The 19,552-nt window shown below is 40.8% G+C and overlaps 1 protein-coding gene across 1 annotated transcript in view; it reads left to right on the top strand.

Moving 5' to 3' along the window:
• ADAMTS9 (ADAM metallopeptidase with thrombospondin type 1 motif 9) overlaps window positions 1–19,552 on the top strand; it is a 242,636-nt gene that overhangs the window by 63,520 nt on the left and 159,564 nt on the right. Inside the window, exons 7-12 of the mRNA XM_066596646.1 lie at window positions 10–50; window positions 1,432–1,537; window positions 3,255–3,398; window positions 9,257–9,398; window positions 12,738–12,845; window positions 18,439–18,584. Of these exons, the coding sequence (XP_066452743.1) occupies window positions 10–50; window positions 1,432–1,537; window positions 3,255–3,398; window positions 9,257–9,398; window positions 12,738–12,845; window positions 18,439–18,584 (687 nt within the window). The remainder of the gene's footprint in view (window positions 1–9; window positions 51–1,431; window positions 1,538–3,254; window positions 3,399–9,256; window positions 9,399–12,737; window positions 12,846–18,438; window positions 18,585–19,552) is intronic.

The raw sequence follows: 19,552 nt of genomic DNA, 5'->3' as shown, positions 1-19,552 counted from the left end.
CATTTTCAGACAGGATATATGTAGAGCCCAAGAGAAATGTGATACATTAGGTAAGATATATTACCTCATTCTTTTTTGTGTCTTCCTATTTCTCTAATAACATTAAAGCTGGTCCAGAGGAGTACCTATAGGGGGTGCTAATCTTACAGTTTCGCCCAGGCCCAGGAGCCGAAGGGGCAGAAAAAGCCCATCTGGCTCATATGAGGAAACCAGTGCTAAAAATGACCCATGGTAGTTGGGGGGCCATATTACATTGGGGCCCTGGTGGAGGAGTTGGCTATACAAGCTGCTAAGTAACATTTAAATCCCCCAAATAAGGACATTAATTTCCCCGATAAAGCCAATAAGGACGCCTCTTAACACCCACTTTTGTGGCAAATTTTCATAAACCCCACCCCTTGTTGGTCCGGTTTATTGGATTTTCCCTCCAAAATTAGGGCTATTGGCATGTTTGCTAGGCACTGATAGCAGTTTAAAGTGGCTCTCCAGTTTCAGGATTATGTAATCTGAAGATTGTGTCGGCAATGTATACCTCCTCCCCCTCTGGTCCCAGGACAGAATTTTTAACCAAAAACAAGGGCTAGCTTTAAACATGTATTCTCATCTCAGGCTTTCATTGCTGAGATCGGAATACGCGCATCTGTTTGCTGTCCAACCTGGCCAGGGATTAGGGAAACAGCCGAGGTGCCTTTTTACACTGCTCCATAAAAGGAAACAGCATAACTACTCTGTAGTCCCAACACGCATGTCTTTTTATGGCAGTTACGGAAACAGCATAAAACTACTGCGCTCATTTGTGGCCAACTACCCCAGGCTTCCACATGCAGGTGGTACAAGGGTTTTGGGGTTCCTTTCTGAGAAAGGTACGGATTCTAGAGCTGAGACCAAATTTGTCATACTTTATGGTCTATCTTGTGGATAGGTAAAAAAATCTTAACACCCCTTTTAATTCTGTAGGATCAAAGGATAGGGCATTTTGACATTCTTCATGTCCAAACCTCTCACCTGCCATCTTCAGACAGTAGACATGGGTCCAAATTAAACAGATGAAAGATCCATTTTTTTGTCAAGATCAAAACTGTGTAAAGAATGAAACTAGGGGGGAAACAAGCAAAACATGAATAATGTTTTTTTAATTTCAATGAACAGTTCTTTCTTTTTTTTGCATTATGTTAGTTATTTGTAGCTACTTTTATCCTGCTGTTTTACAATACTCAAAAATATACCTTTTGGATCCTCTAAAATAATAGATGGGGGCTGGTCAGATGAAGCTCTGAAAGAATGCACACCTTTACATTTTTTTAAAATTATTAATTATTTATCTGGAATTTTATTATGCAAATTAACATCAGTTATATGGTATGACATAATCTAAGAATGACCCAGTAATTAGTGTATTTTATTTTGCTGATCTTTCTTTGCTATTGGCAGGTCTGGCAGAACTTGGTACAGTGTGTGATCCATACAGAAGTTGTTCCATCAGTGAAGACAACGGCCTAAGCACTGCGTTTACGATAGCACATGAGCTTGGACACGTGTACGTTTCATGTAAATACATTTGTCTTTGAAATAAACCATTCTATGTCAACTTTAGGATGGGTTTACACGCTATGATTTTTCACATCTACCTTATTTTACGTCTGGCAATAACTGTGCATACTGTTAATTAGCATGCTTTTAATTACTATAATTGTTACCATCATTATTGAAATCAATCTGATATCAAGGCCAAATTGTGGTGACAACGGTGTTTAAGTAGGGGTCTTTTTCACTCCCCAGAAAGGAATGAATAGCCTCCCAATGTTAGACTGTATATTTCATACTGGAATTGTATTGAAAAATCACTGCGTGTAAACACTCATTGTACAAAATCATCTATCAATCTATCTAATATTTATTTATCTATCTCATATCTATCTAATATCTGTTTATCTATCTCATATCTATCTGTCTAATATATATCTATCTTATATCTATCTAATATCTATTTATCTATCTCATATCTATCTATCTCTCATATCTATCTCATATCTATCTATCTATCTATCTATCTATCTATCTATCTATCTATCTATCTATCTATCTATCCAATATCTATCTATCTATCTATCCAATATCTATCTATCTATCTATCTATCTATCTATCTATCTCATATCTATCTATCTATCTATCTATCTATCTATCTATCTATCTATCTATCTATCTATCATCTATCTCATATCTATCTGTCTAATACATATCTATCTCCTATCTATCTATCTATCTATCTATCTATCTATCTCATATCTATCTATCTAATATCTATCTATTTATCTATCTATCTCATATCTATCTATATATCTATCTATCTATAGCTTTCATCTATCTATCACATACAAATTTATATCACATCTATCATTGATCTGTATATCTATCTGCAATATCTGTCTAGCTATCATCTATCGCATTTCTATCTATCTCATATCTATCTATTTCATATATATGCATCTCATATCTATTAATGATTAGAGATGAGCGAGCGTACTCGGAAAAGCACTACTCGCTCGAGTAATTTGTTTTATCCGAGTATCGCTGTGCTTGTCCCTGAAGATTCAGGTGCCGGCACGGAGCGGGGAGCTGCAGGGGAGAGCGGGGAGGAACGGAGGTAAGATCTCTCTCCCTCTCTCCCGCCCGCTCTCCCCTGCTCCCCGCTGTGACTCACCTGTCAGCCGCAGCGGCACCCGAATCTTCAGGGACGAGCACAGCGATACTCGGATAAAGCAAATTACTCGAGCGAGTAGTGCTTTTCCGAGTACGCTCGCTCATCTCTATTTATGATATATATTGGTATAGTCCTGGAATGCTAAGCTCCTGTGCCTCCATAACTCTACCAGCCATAGTGCCCCAATAACAGTGCCAGATCCATGCTCCTCCTCTGTTCTGCACTAACAGGAAATAATATGTGAGTGGCCAATCATTTTCTACCAGTGAAACTACTAACCTCCTCTGCTTAAATAGACTGCAGAGCAGAAGCAACCTTTGACAGATCTCATCTGCCATGGCAAAAGAGATATGACAGAAGTGTTAATTGTTGACTCTTCATAGGACTCTTTATTGCGGGGCGTGGGAGCAGGTGCTATTTTTGTCATCCGTAGTAGACCAGGAACACGCTGGTGATACAAGATGCTCACTTCATCTCTTAGATAATCTGCCTCTGATTATGTTTAAGCATATCTTACATATTGGTGACTGACTCATCTCCATGTTTCCTCAGATTCAATATGCCGCACGATGACAGTAATAAGTGTAAAGAAGAGGGAGGCAAGCAACAACACGTTATGGCTCCAACTCTGAATTTTTACACCAATCCCTGGATGTGGTCCAAATGTAGCAGGAAGTATATCACACAGTTCTTAGAGTAAGCACCACAGTTCTTCCATCTTCCACTTTCAATCTTGGTAAATTATTCTATTCGGGCCACTATACAGAGTGGCCATGGAACAGTAGGCCGGCACTACACTTTTACGAACGCTGTCTAAAAGACAATCTCTTTGTTGCCCATAGCAACCAATCACAGTGCAGCTTTCATTTCTCTTTACAGCTCAGCAGTAAAGGAAAATTGCTACGAGCAACAAAGGAAAATTTCCTTTTTGACAGCTTTCATGAGAGTATGGTTCCAGAAAACTTTTCTGTGGCTACCATGTATCAGAAATAGGTAGACCGTTAGATGCCAGAAGAAAGAAATTTTAATGTTCGATATCAAAATTGAAGTAAATTTTACTAGTCAACAAAAGAATATTAAAGTGGTTATGATTGTGACAAAACTTCTTGGATTGTGCAGTTGCCTAGGGCTGGGCATCTTACACTTTTTTTTCTGGGGCCACAGCAGCCAAAGCATGGTGATATCTGGTCTTCACTATTGATAGTGGTCTTCACTATCAATCAACATTCATTCCAAAAGGGCAACATGTAGATGTGGTATGGATATTATCCCCCGTAACAGGCATTGTGCCCAAGTCTTTACAGTACTTCCCTTTCCATGCTAGCCTTTGCGAGCCTTTTCTGTCAATCTACTACAATCTTTCCAGATTAAAGAAGACCTGTCATGTCTTCAGGTCAGTGGGGAAACTCCAACATTGTCTTCCTTTTGTTTATAGTCACATTTGTTCCCCCCATACTAGCTCTTCTTATATTTGGCTTTTGGCACTGTTACTGTGTCAAGTGGGCGATCCCCTTGGCTCACTGTCAGTGAGTGATATTAAACTTGATTGACAATGAGCCTCTACAAGGAAATGGGGGGGGAGTATAAACAAAAGAAATACATTGTTGGAGTCAGTGGGGCTGTAGTTGCAAAGATATGCAGCCACCTTGTTGACATGAGGCTATGACAGTTCCCTTTAAGCAAGCCATGATAGATTGCATCTGCTGGGACTGTCTTGTTTAAGCTGTGGCACTTAGAAGGCACCTTGAACCACATGAAAAAGTGTCTCTCGGCTTGTGAAACACTGGACCATCTTCTCTTTCGGCTCTATCTCCTTCTGTCACATTTATACTGCTGGTAATCACAACTGGAGGTGCTCTTTAAGGACAAAAGAAAAAGGCACAGAGGGGCAGACATGGATAAAAAGAGGAATAGGGGAAGGGAAAAGTGAGGGAGGGAATTCGATCTTGGTTAGTAAGGCATGAAGTTTTCCATGTCGGTCCATTTGGGTATGTACCCTTATTCTGTCAGTGGCGCCAATATAATAGTAGCAAAACAATCCATTGACTGCTATGAGGAGTAAAAATGGTGCCCAACTTTAAATGGGTCAGTCTTATCATGAAGCTCACATCCCATGTCCCAGCCATCCTGGGATATTTCTGGGTGGCAACCGTTGACTTTCAACCAATGGAAAGAAATTGGATATAGAGAGGATTGGGGGTGAAGGTGTTGTGTAGAACAACACGGGAGTGGCTATGGCGGCATGTACTTCAGACGATGGATTTTAGGGAGTACCAACAAACCTTGGTCAGGGTATGCTAAGACAGTAAACTGAATCTTTGCCCCAAATGAAAGAAAAGCGTTTGAACCAAATGGTTGAAAAAGTCTTCATCTAATGCCTCTTTTTGCTCCTTCCCCCATTTTCAAAAACTACAATATTCCTTTCCTATATTTATTATCTTTCTTGTCCATTTTATATGGTAATGAAATCTTTACGAATGAAAATAACGAAGTCTTAGAAAAAGCCTAAAAGCTTTGAAGAATCTTCTTTTCGAGATTCCACCAGGGAAGCATTGTTAAAATTTGTGTCACCTTGAGGAGTTTAAAGGAAATTTGTCCCCTCACAAAGCTTAAAGGCACTTCAAATATCCGCCGTCCTGTCAAAGGCATGGAAATACGTGAAGCCTTTATTTGTGCATATTGCAAAGTATTTTGTCATATCAAAGTTACTGGCATTTTCGCTGTATTTTCCCTTCATGCATGGATGACCCTCCAATTCCTGTCAGCTAGGTATACACAGTACATCAAAACAGATTTAAGAACCTCCGCTATATCTCGTGCTGGATTGTTCAGATGTCAGAACCTGCCATTTTCTTGCTCGTACATTGTTTTAATAGTGCACATTTATTTGTCTCGGGTGACACTTGGAGGGACTACAGTCTGAAGCGGAGACGTTGAGTGGCATGGATGTCTCACATTCTAACGTGGACTCCCACGAAGTCTCTTAGCATGATGCATGGAGACCGTCTTCTTGAACTAATAAATTATTACAGACACTGAATGCCATAATAAAAAAAGGAGTAATCTCCGTCTGCTGGCAACCCTTGCTGAGCATTCCTTGTCCGTAGAAACTGGGTAACCACAGCAACCGGTGGTCTCATGCTGGCCTAGGATTTTCTAATTGGACATTTTGTCCTGGTATGACAGTGTGAGGGGATACCTGGATAGGGTGAGGAAACAAGGCCTCTACTGCAAAGCACCAGGAACGTTTCAATGCCTTGTCCAAGTCGCGTTTGTTAGAGTCACAATGGCACAGTGTGGGGTTGGCTTATAATATGAGTGAGATTTAATGCTACAAGCCCGCTTCGTTTATATGCAATAGGCATCTTCTAGGAGGGACTAGTCAACTAAATGACTGGATGTTAGTTGAATCGGTGTATATACATATATATCATTTATTTACTCTAGTCTATAGAAATTTACAATCGCTCAGAGAAATCATACTTATGATGAGAGGTACTGAGGAGGACAGGGGCCAAATTTTATTTATTCCTTTAAGGGGATGTATCAGAAAACACTTTATGTCACTGGTGAGACTCCCACTGATCTTTAGAAGGAGGGTCCCGCATTCCCCCTCCACCTCAATGCCAACTTACCGCAAAGCCTGCAGTGAGAAGGAGATTGAATGAAGTAGTGGTCGCACATGTGCGGTGCCAATTTATTCAGCTTCAATGGGACTGCTGGGGATAGTCGAGTGCTTGTACTCAGATACTTTGGTCAACCCCATTCAAATGAGCAGAGCAGTGGCTGTGCATGCTGGGTCATGGCTGTATTCCATCTGACGTCACTGTGGGTTGGTGCAGAGAGCCCATACTGGTAGAAATGGGCGACATGGGAGCCACAGTTCTCAGGATCAGTGGGGGTCTCAATGATGATACCCCACCCATCACACTTTTATCACCTATATCGTATGGCTCTTCGACAGTGTTATGCATAAGTTTTAGGGGTTTTCGCGAACTTCCGCTTCAGTTCAAACTAATTCTGAGTAAACTAAACTTTTTGCAAAAGTTCGGCAATCTGGCCAAACCGCATTTTTCAAAAGTTTGCTCATCATTAGTCTTCACTGCAGTGGTTGCTCATAGTATATTATTTTTATCTATGTGAGCACTATATTTGCTCCAGTTAAAACGGATGCTTTGTGTAATGCCAAGCATAGTGCCTAAGGGGACAGAGCATGATAAAGAAACTTAAAGAGAACCTGTCATGTCCTTATGTCAATGGAGAAGGCTGCATAGCTTTACAGCTACAGCTCTGTTGACTCCAACGATGTATTTCTTTTGTTTATACTCTCCCCCGTTCCCCTATACAGGCTCTTCTTTGACTTGGCTTCCGGCGCGGTGAATGTGTCAAGTGGACGGTCCCCACAACTTACTGTCAATCATGTTTGAGGTGACCCATTGACAATGAGCGATGGGGACCACTCACTTGACACAATCACAGCACCGTGTGTCGAATCTTAAGGACCATTTACACGAAAAGATAATATTTCAAAAGATTGAAAGATTTAAAGTTTTATCGATCTTTTTGCATAAAGTGCTTATGGTCACTGATGGCCATTAACACTTTATAATTTTCATTTGCATGTAAAAGGGCCTCCACAAGCTGTTTGCAGAGCCCAGTGTGTGATTAAGCATACGCTCAGCTGTGCACACAGCTGCATTTTTCTCGTCATGGGTTGTGGCAGAATACAATGTTAACTACTGCCTTCCCGCGAAGAAAACAGCCTGCGATCTACTGACAGATAAACAAAACTGCTTTATGTCCAGTAGCTGAACGATGGATTTTAAGTTCACCTTAAAATCATCGCTTAAAAGAAAAGTGCCTGATGCCCACGTTTACCTGTAATGATTATCGCTTAAATTTGTTTGTTTGAACGAATTTTGAGCGTTAATTATTGCGCGTAAATGGGTCTTTACACAAGCCAGTATGAGGGAAGGCGGGGTGAGTGTAAACAAAAGAAAGATATTGTTGATGTCAGTGGGGTCGTAGATGTAAAGTTATGCAGCTGGCCCTACTGACATGACAGGTCTACTTTAATGGGGTTATGCTACACTACTCACCTCTCCAACCACCTGCCAATCCAATATTGATGATTTGCTGGTCACAGTCTTTGTTTACAGCTGCTCAGCATGTGACTGCTGCAGGCAATTAGTGTCTTCATTGATCACATGCCATCCAATTGGCATCATTTGCTCAGCGATTGGAGCCATGGTACCAGTAATACGGCATGTGATCACTAAGGCCACTGCATCAGTCATGGTGGGCACTTGTAAACAAAAACTGGGACCGCCAGAGCATCTGCACAGGGAATTGGGGAGATAAGAAGTAGGGTTTGTTTTTCTCTTGTTTTATAACTTTTGCTGCTGTTTTTATTTTTTTCAGAATTTGGATAATTTTTTTAAAGGACACCAGTGAGAGAACCAGTGTCATGCCCTCCTTTTGGTCCCTATGCTAGGCATAACAGAATGCATACCTTTCCCCCAGAGTATTTCTTTAGAAAAAATCTGCCACCATTTTTTATACCCCTCTCTGAGAGCAGCGTAAGATAGTGCCTGTCACACTGATTGCAATGATATGTCTGATGTGGGTATCTGTGCCGTAGTTTGGAAGAAACTCGCATTTTATTAGTAGCAGCCAGACATAGAACTAGTTGCTAGAGGGTGGCGTCGGTGGGACTAGCCTGCAGTCTATGAGTATCCAGGACTGGAGATGGCAATGCCTGGAAAAAAAAAATTCTGGAAAAATTTGAAAAAAAAAGTGTGTAGAATATGTTCTTTTCTAATTATAAATAATATATCTATGACACTACATAACATAAAAAATGGCTTTGGTGAAAAAATGGGGAAAAACATTTTTCCCCCAATTTTTCAGTTTTTTTTCAGGCCTTCCCATCTCTATCCAGGTAGTCCTTTATGCATTTGCTGCCACTGTTAAAATGTAAGTTTCTCCAAAACTACTGCACAGATCTACATAGTAGACATATCACTGTGCCTGTCATTACCTTGCGCTGCCCTTAGGGGTGCAAAAATATGGTGACAGAGTCTCTCTAAGGATCAAACTAAATAAAGGTGTTCAGTAGTAAATAACACGTTTGGTCCAGCAACAAAACGAAATCCCTGTTTAAGCAGAATTTATTGAGTCTGTCACCTGCCAGATTGGCACTGAATAATAGAACTGACAACTGTACAGAGCAATCATTATGGGGAAATGCCGCATCCCAAAGTCCCTACAGTTTTTCTTGTCTTCAGCTTTCATGTCGGCTCTGCCTGAATAATTTTCAGTATGTGATCGCTCCTCTAGATCTGCCATAGAGACATCTTCAATAGTACTATAAACTGCCAGAATATGATGAGTTTTGACGATAAGGCTACATCAAGTCAAGTAATATACGCTACTGGAAAAGCAGACCTAGAATAGAGGCATCGTGTTATTTAATATCAACATTGCAGAAAGATTAAGTGGGATGTAAGAGATGAACCGTTATCCAGTGCTGATTCTGTGTCATTCCCTTCCAGTACAGGATATGGTGAGTGCTTGCTTGATGAACCTGTATCAAGATCGTACTCCATGCCTCAGCAACTGCCTGGGGTCATATACAATGTCAATAAGCAATGTGAGTTAATATTTGGGCCTGGATCGCAGGTGTGCCCGTATATGGTTAGTATTTTTCATTTTCATTATTTAAGTATTGCATAGCTGTGTTGTTACAGTATACTATTGCTGGTTTATTCATGTTTGCAGACACCACTAGGGGGAGCTTAGGAGCAGATTGCATACTTGTATTATTATTCTTGAACTTAAAGTGCAGCTAAACTTTTTGAAAACTTGATCAGAAGTTTTGATTGAAGTGAGGCAGGAGTAAGATGCACCAAATGTGTAAATTATACCGTAAATCTATGTCAGGTTTTACCTGCCATAGATTTCGTCAGGGTGAACATGGCTGGGCCAAGAGGCAACAAATGTAATAAGACACTTGTGCCTTTTATTACAAGTTTCTTTTGTACATTATAGTGAATTGATGGTCCACAGATGTTCCCTCCCACCGAACTCCATCCATTTTTTAGAAAAGTGCTTAGGGCAGCCGAAAATGCAGAAAAGTCACAATTTTTGTGCACGTGTACAGAAATTAGCAAATTTTTTATACCAGATTTCTGGCATAAACTGTTTTATGAGTTCCCCAAAAATAGACTTTCTGTTGAGCTCATACACTGCAAAAACCAGAGCTGAACGGGCACAATGCTCACATGAGCACTTTTGCCCCTTTATCCCAGTGATCGGTGGGAGTCTCAGCAACCAGATCTCCATCAATCAAAATGTCTGATCCTTTTTAGAGTTTCAATATAGAATTAATCTGCCTAAAAATGATATTACATGATTTATTATATACTCATTCTAAGTTATAGCCTGTATTATGCTCCAGGCTGAATTCACAATTCTGCTGGCTCCAGAACCTGAACTCTAGCAGCATCCTTTCAGTGTGAGCATCACAGGGACGAGTGCCGGGCATTGTTTACACAACACTTGTCCCATGTGAAAGGGCCTTAACACAGGATGTAAAGGTCCATTTAGACGCAACGCTTATCGCTTGAATTTTCGTTTTAGCGATCAAAAGCGAGCGATGGTTTTGCTTTTAAAGATGACCGTTTAAACGTAACCATTATTGTTGGAAAATGGACGATAAACGATAATTGAACGATAGTTTGTTTGAATGGCATGGGCATCAATGAAGGTAAAAGAAATGAGGTAAAAATCGCTAAACGACTGAACAATTTTCATTTAAACCAAACGATAAGCGAACTACCAAACGATGGATTTTAAACAGACTGAAGGACAATGATGAACGAATGACTAACGAAAAGTGCACGATGGGCGCGTGTTTAGACGCAACAGTTATCGCTCACTTTCGACACTTTTAACGCATTTTGAGCGATGATCGTTGCGTCTTAACTTATGATCAGTACAGGATAAGTAATGTAATGTATGTACACAGTAACTCCATTAGCAGAATGGTGAGTGCAGCTCTGGAGTAAAATACAGGATGTAACTCAGGATCAGTACAGGATAAGTAATGTATGTACACAGTGACTCCAACAGCAGAATAATGAGTGCAGCTCTGGAGTATAATACAGGATGTAACTCAGGATCAGTGCAGGATAAGTAATGTATGTACACAGTGACTCCAACAGCAGAATAATGAGTGCAGCTCTGGAGTATAATACAGGATGTAACTCAGGATCAGTGCAGGATAAGTAATGTATGTTCACAGTAACTCCACCAGCAGAATAGTGAGTACAGCTCTGCAGTATAATATAGGATGTAACTCAGGATCAGTGCAGGATAAGTAATGTATGTACACAGTGACTCCAACAGCAGAATAATGAGTGCATCTCTGGAGTATAATACAGGATGTAACTCAGGATCAGTACAGGATAAGTAATGTATAAACACAGTGACTCCAACAGCAGAATAATGAGTGCAGCTCTGGAGTATAATACAGGATGTAACTCAGGATCAGTACAGGATAAGTAATGTATGTATACAGTGACTCCAACAGCAGAATAATGAGTACAGCTCTGGAGTATAATACAGGATGTAACTCAGGATCAGTGCAGGATAAGTAATGTATGTGCATAGTGACTGCACAAGCAGAATAGTGAGTGCAGCTCTGGAGCATAAAAAAGGATGTAACTAAGGATCAGTACAGGATAAGTAATGTATGTACATAGTGACTGCACAAGCAGAATAGTGAGTGCAGTTCTGGAGCCTAATACAGGATATAACTCAGGAACAGTACAGTATATGTAATATATGTACACAGTGACTCCACCAGCAGAATAGTGAGTACAGCTCTGGAATACAATACTTGATATAACTTAGGATTAGTACATGATAAGTGGTAATGTAATGTATGTTCACAGTAACTCCACCAGCAGAATAGTGAGTACAGCTCTGCAGTATAATATAGGATGTAACTCAGGATCAGTACAGGATAAGTAATGTATGTATACAGTGACTCCACCAGCAGAATAGTGAGTGCAGCTCTGGAGTATAATACAGGATGTAACTCAGGATCAGTACAGGATAAGTAATGTATGTACACAGTGACTCCACTAGCAGAATAGTGAGTGCAGCTCTGCAGTATAATACTGGATGTAACTTAGGATCAGTACAGGATAAGTACTGTTTGTACCCAGCGACTGCATGAGGTGTAGGGCTTTTTCACATGGGTATGATTTCGTCCCGTTTTGAAACAAAACCATTGATTTTAGTGGGTTCATTTTCATTAGCGGTATTCTTGCCCGTTAATAGTACGAGCAAGAAATGATAGGACTTGCCCTATCTTGCCCACAAGATTACTATCTCCCCTCTGTTTTTTTTTTCAAACTCGCATACTATCGCGCAGAGTTTGAAAAGTCAGAGAAAAAAAAAACGGCGAGCATAGTTGCGCATACTGCCATGTGTTTTTACCCGAATATTGAGCACAGTATTACATCCCCATATAACTTACAGCTTGTGTGAAGCCATCATATCGCGCACGAGACCTAAACTCATTTGTACATCAGCAGTGTTTCATTTCCCAGTAGCTCGCTGTCAGGCAACTCTTTCAATAGCCGTCAATATCCCTCTAATATGACTGATATATTTGCATACTTTGCAGTTTAATAACGTGGGATTATTTCATCCTCTGTTTTCAGTGGGGCAGGCAGTAATGCGTTAGTTATGTACCGGTCGCTGTTAATGTGCATTTCCCAGATTTAAAGCCTTTCCCTGTGTGAATGTAAACTTTGTTCCATATTTAAATAGGTTGTTTGAGGGTAGAACGAGGGTCATTAAAGCCACACAAAGTGGGTCCCTTTCTTTGAATAATGAAGCCGAGCTCTGAGAAAGTGTTTTATTAAAGTGCAGTGTAGGCAATTTTCACTGAATAGATACATTTACGTGTTATACATTAAACTGCCTGGGAATTAACTTGTGTGTTCGTTTGTACCCATGTAGCAAATGCAGTGTCGGAGATTGTGGTGCATTAACATGGAGGGGCCTCATAAGGGCTGCCGGACTCAACACACCCCTTGGGCGGATGGGACCGAATGTGAGCCCGGAAAGGTGAAGACTTTTTTTTATTTGTGAATAAGTGGCCTTTGTGATTGCGATACATGGTCTTGTATATGTCGGATGGAGAAAGAGCCATCGTGGATATGCTGATGTCATACAGGAAGCAGTAAAAATGGGACACAAAGAGTCTGTGAATTCCCATGTCCCTTTCCCTTTTCCCACAGTTACACTTCGCTGCTCCCCAATTGCAGACCCAGGGAACCATCTCCGAGGTTCATTGTGGTGAAACGTCCCCGCTGTTATGCTTTAAAATTACTCCATCCACAATTAAATAGATAACAGTAGAAATGGAGACAATGATGAGGGTTTATGTCAACAACCTTGACTTTGGCCAGTAACGGGCAAAAATAATGTAACCTCCCTGATGCATTCATCACTCCTTCCTGCTTTTATATGACGGACATTGTCAGATATAGTGAAGACTATTCTTTCGTATTAGGTTAATTAATTAATTCCAGTCCAGTTATCCAGAAAGTATGGCGTCTTCTTTATTTGCCTGAGAAGTGGATTCTTTATGGGCCATGTTAGACTCTGCTCACATCTGTGTCATGGGTTTCTGTTTTCTTGTTCTGTTGTGGAAACCGGAATCTGTGCAAGAAACTGATCCATTGTTTGATGGAACCAAAGAGCGTTGGGCAGACCCAATTGACTATAAATGGGGTCCATCCAGCGTCCATCATACCTTCAGGCATTTTCTCGGGCAAAACAGCGCAGCACATTGTGCATTTTGTACCAGATCTGTGCCGGAGACTCTATTTAGAGATTCCAATGCAGATGTAAAAAGAGAACAATGTATCCTTGCCATATACATAGTCATGCAAAGTGTACAACCCTCGAACTTGTGTAATACTTATTGATCCTACAAATTAAAGGGGTTGTAGCAGAATTGCTAGTTATTCCCTATATCTTGCTAATTGGTAGAGGTCTCACTGCTGAAACCCCCACTAACCCTGAGACTGTGAGTCCCATGACTCCCGCTTCTCATCACTGTGGGGGAGCTTCTCCCACACTCAGTGATATCACAGTCAAATGGTTTTGACTCCTGGAACCCCCACCAAGAAGCTGTTTGAAGGGGCCACTGCGACTGCCGTGTGACGTTCCATCCATCAGTCACATGACCTTTCCGGAGCTCAGTCTTATTCAAGTGAATTGGATTGCGCTGCAATACCAGGCAGAGCTGCTATACAATGTACGATGCTGCTATACAATGTATGGTGCTGTACCTGGTATGGACTGAAGTGACAGTCAGAAGAAGAAATAGATTGAGTGCAAAGCCTTAACAGTATGCAGTATTCTTCTATGCTTTGTCTGATGGCGGATGCAGACCGAATTTTGTCATTTAATTCTATGTCTGTACTTGGCATTTGGAGCTTTGTATCAAGACTCCTCCAAAGCTCTCACTCCTATAAAGATAAATCAAGAAATTAATCAACACATCTCACTGGACTTCAAAAATCCTGGGGTTAAAAGGTTCACAGAAAAAAATAGAGAAATGAAGTATCTCTGCAATGTAGCTTGGATTTAAAGTGTATAAGTCTAGAAAGCTCTCAGGTACAAACTTCTCAGCTAAGAGGCTGCCACAACTGGGCAATCATGAGCAGAGAGCCCGTCCTCCGTGTAATTATTGGTAGAAAACTTGAAATAGCATTTGTCGATAAGGAAGGAATTTTCATTCTCCAGGTGGAATAGAAATTCCATCTATGTCCTGTGTGAAACAGGATTAAGTTACGAGCATTGTTAGAAGTTGACCCTCAGGTGCAAGAGGCTTGGGTTAAGAAAAATTCAAGTATGAGAAACTGAAGGTCATAGGAGATAAAGTTGCAGAAAGATTCTTGATTCATTCACAAGTCAACCTTTTTAACTCCTGAGAAAATAGTTTTCTTCTTTGCTGTAAGATTATAATATACTTTAATTTCACATATTTCACTCCTGTATAATAAGCAAGTGTGTAAAGCCGAAAAAAGACGCATGTCCATCCAGTTCAGCCGATTATCCTGCAATGTTAATCCAGAGGAAGGCAAAAAAAAAACATGAGGTAGAAGCCAATTTTCCTGATTTTAGGGAAAACATTCCTTCTAACTCTGGCAGTCAGAATAATCCCTCGATCACCAACCCCTATAACATAATATTGTTACACTCAAGAAAGGCGTCCAGGCCCCTCTTGTACTCTTTTAGTGAGTTCATCATCACCACATCCTCAGGCAGAGAGTTTCACAGTCTCACTGCTCTTACAGTAAAGAACCCCCTTCTATGTTGGTGTAGAACCTTTCTTACGTCTAGACGTACAGGGCGCCCCCTTGTTACAGTCACAGTTCTGGATATAAATAAATTCCTAGTCAGTTTAAAAACAAGAAGATATGTAGGCATAATTGCTATTGATGGCAATTTTGGTAACAGTGAATCAATTGTATCTCGTGTATTGTGATGATTTGGGTTATTCTTGCTTGGGACAGCATCCCAAGCCAGGTGATCGTGCAAATTGATGCTCTTATTGTACACACAGAAAATATCATTGACAAGATCTTATAGGTTATTGGCAAATCATCCCATCACAAACATAAAGCCTAGTGGTAAGTGATTGGCTCCAATGTCACCTCTAAATGGTGTTGTCTTTTGCTCGACCTACAGGCCTTGTTGTGATGTTGGACCAGTATTTTGTCAGGCCGCCTGAGTGAACATGGTTGACTGACCTCGGGTGAACCTAACGTTGTAGAAGTAGCAGTAAGCATAATATACACTGAGTGGTCTCTTTATTAGAGACTGGACCTTATATGATTGGAGCTTCTCTTATGGAAATTAGACCTGTAAACCCAAGTGAAACTAAATCAAGTGAGCAAGTTTTAAATGGATCAGTTTCAGTGTGAATCCACATAAGAATGGGAAAATCCAGTAATCTGAGCGATTTATGAGGTCTGGTCATCAGTTCTAGACTAGCCAGGGACAGGATTTCATACGCTGCCAACCTTTGGGTTTTCTCATGCAATAGTGTGGAGAATGTTCCAAGAATGTTGTGATCAAGAAAGAACATCAAGCAAAAGGGGATCCTGTGGATGTAAACAACTTGTCAACGAAAGGGGTCAGAGAAAGATGTCACATATCGTTATGACGAACAGGCAGTGCACGGTCAAGCAAATTACAGCCAAATACGTACAATGCTGAATACTAATATGTCCGAATGCACAATTTGCTCCTTAACAAGGATGGGCTATAACAGCAGACGGCCAGTTCCAGTGCCATTGCTGTCCAAGAGAAACAAAGAAGCAAGACTCCAGTGGGCAAAAGAGTGCAAAAATTGGATCTATGAGCAGTGGAAAACATCGCCTTGTCAGACTAATCCAGATTTCCATTGCACTGTGCTGATAGGAGGTCAGAATTTGGCTCAAGCAGAGTGAATCAATGATCCCTTCCTGTCAGCTGGTCAGAGCATGTTGGTACCTCCATCCAGTTTGCAACTACAAGAAGGTTCCTGTCCGCATGGGACAATATTCTTGCAGAATGATTATTAGAACTCCTAGTGATATCTATGCCATAACGAATTGTTGCTATCCTGGAGGCCCAAGGAGGTCCAACTACTAGACGGGTGTCTCTAATAAAGTGTATTATAGACTTTATTTTTCAGCCCTGAGACAGCCACTTATTAATTTTGCATTCATAATAATTAGCTCAATCTTTTCTATCAGAGCTCTACTCTTAAGTGTATCTGGTATGTTACCTGTTGATTCATAATCTGCAGTTGTATATTCTTGCTTCTTGTAAACATTGCCCTTGCTTAGCCATTGTTGCAGCTCTACCTTCTATACACAGATGTGACTGATGGAGCTGTCTGCTTCTTCCCGGAGATTATTTAAAAGACCTTAGTGGTATAACATGTAATGAAGCCCAAGAGGCTCGTTAATCACATAGAGTCATTTTGTACTGGAAGGGGAGCAGTTTCCAAATTAGAATCTGAGTGGCGAAATTCAGCAATGTAATCATGTGTTTGTTAATAATGGGTACAAGGATCTTTTCTGCAATGTTCCTCTAGACTTTTGACTGTATGTGTCTTCTCTATACCTGATTATACTATGAGAAGTTATCAATGTAGTTTCCTTGAAGCCTATTATGACCTTGGTTGTGTTTTCTATCACTTGTCAGTAGTTTATAAAATTGCTCTCTAGTGAGGATTTATGAGAGCAGACATAGAGATCTCACAGGCAGAAAGCATCCTCTTATAAATAAAGCGAGAATTCAGAATTTCATGGAAGGTCATTGGTAACCTCCCTTTAGTACCAAGGGGGTCAATGTTCTTTATAGAACATCACAGTCTTTTCAGTTGAGTGATTGAGAGGGATCCAAGGTCACTCATTATATTGTACTTACCATGGGGACATCCCACATTTCTGCTATAGAACCTTTACAAGAAGTCTCCATTCCTGGTTGACCCAATCTCTTATATGATCAGGACACAAGAACCAGTACAGCGCTTCCCTCTCCAGTATTGCATTGTTAGCATGAAAAGGCTTGTGAATTGACACAAGGGTCATCGAAAGGGGATGGAGAGGGAAACACCAGGCTCTTCTTTCTTGGGTGACAAAACTTGGCTCCATAATGAGGGCTCAGTTTGATCTTTGCTACAGGGCCCCAGTCCTCCTTTCTATGCCACTGCTCACTGACCCCTGCTGAAGGTACAGTGTCATGTGCTCTTCACAATCTTTGCTTGCTGCCAGTAAATTGACATTTTTTTGTGTGAAACCAAAATCCTGTTCTGTTTAGTCACAGCAAGCTGATATCTTGAAAATGATGAGGATTGAAAATTAAACATTTTTAAGGGCATGTAGACCATTGTACATGAAAAATCAATGCACACATATTTTACTAAGTGCCTGCAACACAAATGATGTACTTATCTGTTTTTTTGTATTGCATTTTCCTTCTTGTACATTTAGAAAGCCTCATTTTGTTTATAGGCTCCTACATTCAAGTTTCTGGATTAGGGGCATTCTCAGCACTGATCAGCTGACCTTTCTCATGAAGGTGCACAAGCTCAGCTCACTCTCCTCTTTCAGAAGCTGTGCAGCATAACCACGCCCATTTAATACTACACAGCTATCTTGTCTATATCATCTTCTCTATCCAAGTAGCTGCTGGTCCCGTTCTGACTCACTTCTGATAAGGGCAGAAAATTCAACCTACAGTAAATTACAACTCTCTGTAATACTAGCTTTCTCTGATCTCTGTCCTCCTGATTATCTCCACCATTCCCCGACATTGTCATACAGCCCTCTGCAATAGTAATTTGATTTACTCTGTGTCCTCATAATCTGCCAAGGAAGCAGGCTAGGTCAGGAGCTGGGAAATAACCCATCAGTCAGAACTTGCTAAGATTTTAGTCTTCCAGTCTGCAGTCCTTTGGAAAACAATACAAGCATAAAACTCAATCAATCAAAAAATTTTTATGAAAACCAATTACAAAAAGTCTTCATTTTCAAAAACACGTTGAGATGAAAACACAATGAATAAAGGGTACCGAGATATACATAGCCTTTAATATAAAGAAGAGATTGTGTATTACAGTGAATTAACCCTGTGTTTATCATGCCAACAGCACTGCAAGTACGGCTGGTGTATTCCAAAAGAACGTGATGCCTCGGTCGTTGATGGTTCTTGGGGACCTTGGAAGCCATTTGGTGCTTGTTCTAGATCTTGTAGTGGTGGGATTAAAACCGCCATTAGGGAATGCAACAGGCCTGAGTAAGAACATTTTCTATTATGTAATATATCATCAATGTTTATTGTACCTGTGTTTCTATGTAAAGGACCTTTCACACAGGCAGAATTTTTACCCATTCCACACCACATGCCATAGTAAATTCCGCACTAAGATCTGCACAGCTCCATGCAGATTTTGATGCAAAATGAATATGGCTTAGTTCTTCTGGCAGTTTCGCAGCAAAATCAACAATGAGTCTTGCAGGTTTTGGTGCAGAATTTGCAGCGGTGGAACATTACACAGAAAACAGTGTGGCCGTGATGTCATCCTAGCAATAACTACTAAGATTACAAGTTGTTCCCTATCCACAGTATAGAGGATAACTTGTTGATCAGTGGGGTCTCACCTCTGAGATCATGTCGATCTTAAGAGTGAGGATCCCATGTCCCCCAGCAGTGACGTCAGACTGAATGGAATGGTGGCCGAGCATATGCGGTTGGCGTTCCATTAATTTTAATGGGGCTTGCCGCTCGGCTATCTCTGCAGTGCCATTAAAACTGAATGGCGCATCAGTGCGCTTGCGTGGCCAGCCCTCAATTCAGTCTTCTCCTCACTGAGGGGGGGTGCAGTAACCCCTGAGTGAGGACGATGGTACACGGGATCCCCCATTCTCGAGATTGGTGAGTGAGACCCCCACAGATCAGCAAGTTATCCCCTGTCTATGCGGATAACATGTAATCTTGGTACAACACCTTTAAAGGGGTGTTCCTATCTCATTAATGTCATGTATTTTATTGTTTCTATAAGCCATTACATGTAATCCTTATTTTATATTCATAAGTAAAGTGGTTACCCCATTTGGATAAGCCCTTATTAGAATGTAGCTGCACTGGAGATCAGTTGGTTGCTGCATGTTTGTCTTCTCCAATGAATGGCAATAAGCTGATATCCAGCAAGAAGAGCACCGTGCAGCTGCTTATTTCTCCTGCAGTGGCCACTATAGGCCAAA

Source organism: Eleutherodactylus coqui, chromosome 3, assembly GCF_035609145.1.
Source record: "Eleutherodactylus coqui strain aEleCoq1 chromosome 3, aEleCoq1.hap1, whole genome shotgun sequence".
Classification (NCBI taxonomy): domain Eukaryota; kingdom Metazoa; phylum Chordata; class Amphibia; order Anura; family Eleutherodactylidae; genus Eleutherodactylus; species Eleutherodactylus coqui.
This window is presented reverse-complemented; position numbering and strand designations above follow the sequence as displayed.